The sequence below is a fragment of the Pteropus alecto genome, unplaced genomic scaffold (genome assembly GCF_000325575.1).
Source record: "Pteropus alecto unplaced genomic scaffold, ASM32557v1 scaffold43, whole genome shotgun sequence".
In the NCBI taxonomy this organism is placed as follows: domain Eukaryota; kingdom Metazoa; phylum Chordata; class Mammalia; order Chiroptera; family Pteropodidae; genus Pteropus; species Pteropus alecto.
Window position 1 is genome coordinate 729,094 of NW_006435764.1, and position 2,310 is coordinate 731,403.

At 67.1% G+C, this 2,310-nt stretch overlaps 1 protein-coding gene across 1 annotated transcript in view; it reads left to right on the top strand.

Annotated features, from left to right (window-relative positions):
* Positions 1–2,310, top strand: part of BRSK2 (BR serine/threonine kinase 2) — a 43,386-nt gene that overhangs the window by 18,863 nt on the left and 22,213 nt on the right. The window contains 1 exon segment of the mRNA XM_025046275.1: positions 1–90. This exon segment is cut by the window's left edge and continues 12 nt beyond it. Within this exon segment, the coding sequence (XP_024902043.1) occupies positions 1–90 (90 nt within the window).

A 2,310-nucleotide genomic window follows, 5' to 3' on the forward strand; every position in this document is an offset into this window, starting at 1 on the left:
ACGCAAGTCCATGGAGGTGCTCAGCGTGACGGACGGCGGCTCGCCGGTGCCCGCTCGGCGGGCCATCGAGATGGCCCAGCACGGCCAGAGGTGCGTGCCTTCCGGGCGCTGCCGGTGCCCTGCCTCCCGTGCCCTGGCCCGGTCAGCACTGGCCCCTCTGCGGGCCGTGCTGGGCCTGGCCTCACTCGCCTGTGTCTCCCTGGCCCCAGGGCGAGGCTGGGCTGTGCTGGGCTGCCCTGGGCTCAGCTGGGCAAGGCTTGGCTTTGTTGGCCTGGGCTAAGCTGGGCCGTCCTGGACAAGACTGGGTTGAGCTGGGCTGGAGATCAGACTGGGCTGGGCTAAGCTGAGGTGGGCTGGACTGGATGGGACTGATCTGAGTTGGGGTGAACTGGACTAGACTGGACTCGGCTGAGCTGGACTGGGCTGAACTGAATGGGGCTGAGTTGAGCTGGACTGGACTGGACTGGGCTGAACTGGACTGGACTGGGCTGAACTGTAGTGAACTGGGCTTAGCTGAACTGGACTGGACTGGGCTGAGCTGGACTGGGTTGGGCTGAGCTGGGCTGAACTGGAATGAACTAGGCTTAGCTAGACTGAACTGGACTGCACTGGGCTGAGGTGAACTGGACTGGACAGGGCTGATCTGAGGGACTGAACTGGAGTGGACTGGGCTGAGGTGAGCTGGGTTGGGCCTTGCTTTGTTGGCCTAGGCTGAACTGGGTTGAGCTGGGCTGAGCTGGGCTAGGCTGAGGTGAGGTGGTCTGTCTGGGTCACCTATAGCTGTGCAGGAGGCAGGAGTATGGAATTCTGGGGGCGACGAGCAGATTTGGGCTGTCCCCAACAGACCGCCCTGGAGGAGGGCGTGGCTTCCTGGCCCCCGGCTGCACTGGTGCTGGCTGGGCGAGGTCCTCGGCAAGTCGTCACCCTGGCGCCGAAGGTGGCTTGTTGGGGTTGAGGCCCACTGTTCCTGCCCAGGCAGGTGCTCAGCCACCTGGGGCCTGGGGAGCCCTGGCCTCTGATCAGCTGGGTGCCGGATGCTTGGGCTGGCCAGGCCTCTGGGAGGATTTGCCAGCAAATGGGAACCACAGGGCGGTTGGGCCACCACTGAGGTTACACTGGGCTGGTGGTCCTGGGCCCTCCCCAGAGACCTGGGCTGGCACAGCCTCTGGCCGGGGGTCCTGGCCCTCCGGACCCGCCTTTCAGGTCTCCAGATAGCGTGGCCCACCGCCCGTGGGCTCTGGCGCTGGGGCGGAGCAGGAGGAAGGGCCCCTGCTGGCCGCGCTCCTGCCCTGGCCGTGCCCGATGTCCTGCTCCTTGTGGGTGCCCCTCTGCCCAGCCAGCCTTCCCACACCTGGCCCCTGGCCTCCCGTCTGACCCCTGCAGGGCTGGCTGAGTGCTGCCCCCATCCCTCCCACTTGCCTGGGCCTCGGGGCGGGGCTAGGCATGGAGACGACCTAGTAGCGGCTTCTCTGCTTCGCAGACCTGGCAGCCGTGGGCGTGGGGTGCTGGAACGGGCCGGCATGAACCAGCTTGATGGTCACCGGAAAGCCCCTTTCTCCGGCATCTCCCATCCTGGGGCTCCCTCTTCTGGCCACTTGGCACTGAGGGTCTGGGCTGCCTGCTGGGGCTGCAGGAGTCCTGGGCTGGTGGTGGGCGCTGGGCATCTTCCAAGGGCCACCTTGCCCGGCAAGTCACCAGGGAGTGCACTGAGGCCACGGCACGCCCCTGCCCGAGGTCCCCCGGCGTCCACGTGCCCTGGCCCGGGGCCAGGTGGGTGCGCCGGCTCCGAGCGCGTGGAGGCTGGGCCCTGGGCTGCCCGTGGCTGGGGCAGTAACTGTGTTTTCTCGCTTTGTTCCTGCTGTAGTAAAGCAGTGTTCAGTAAAAGCCTGGATATCGCTGAGGCCCACCCCCAATTCAGCAAAGAAGACAGGTAACTGCCCCCCCCCCCGCCCCCCAGTCCCCCAGCGACTTGGGCCTGGTGGCAGGGCTGGGCCGGAGGTGCATCCAGCACGCTCCCCTTTGGCCAGGGAACCTTCCGGCCAGCCAGGGGACGGCTGGGTCAGGCCAGGCTGAGCCCAGGAGGAGTGGGGCGGCTGGCGAGGCTGACGGCCAGCCGAGACGGGCCGGGAGACCCATGGTGCTCTCCCTGCCCTGGGGCCCCAAGTGGCTGCAGGTGTGAGGCCCCTTTTGGCTGCCGTGTCCTGTGGCCTCGGGGCCCTGGCTGACCTCTCCTGGAAGAGGCAGCCTCAGGTGGCTCGACGGTCCCGAGTCCACCCATAGTCTGCTAAGTTGGTGGCAGGTGGTGGGGCA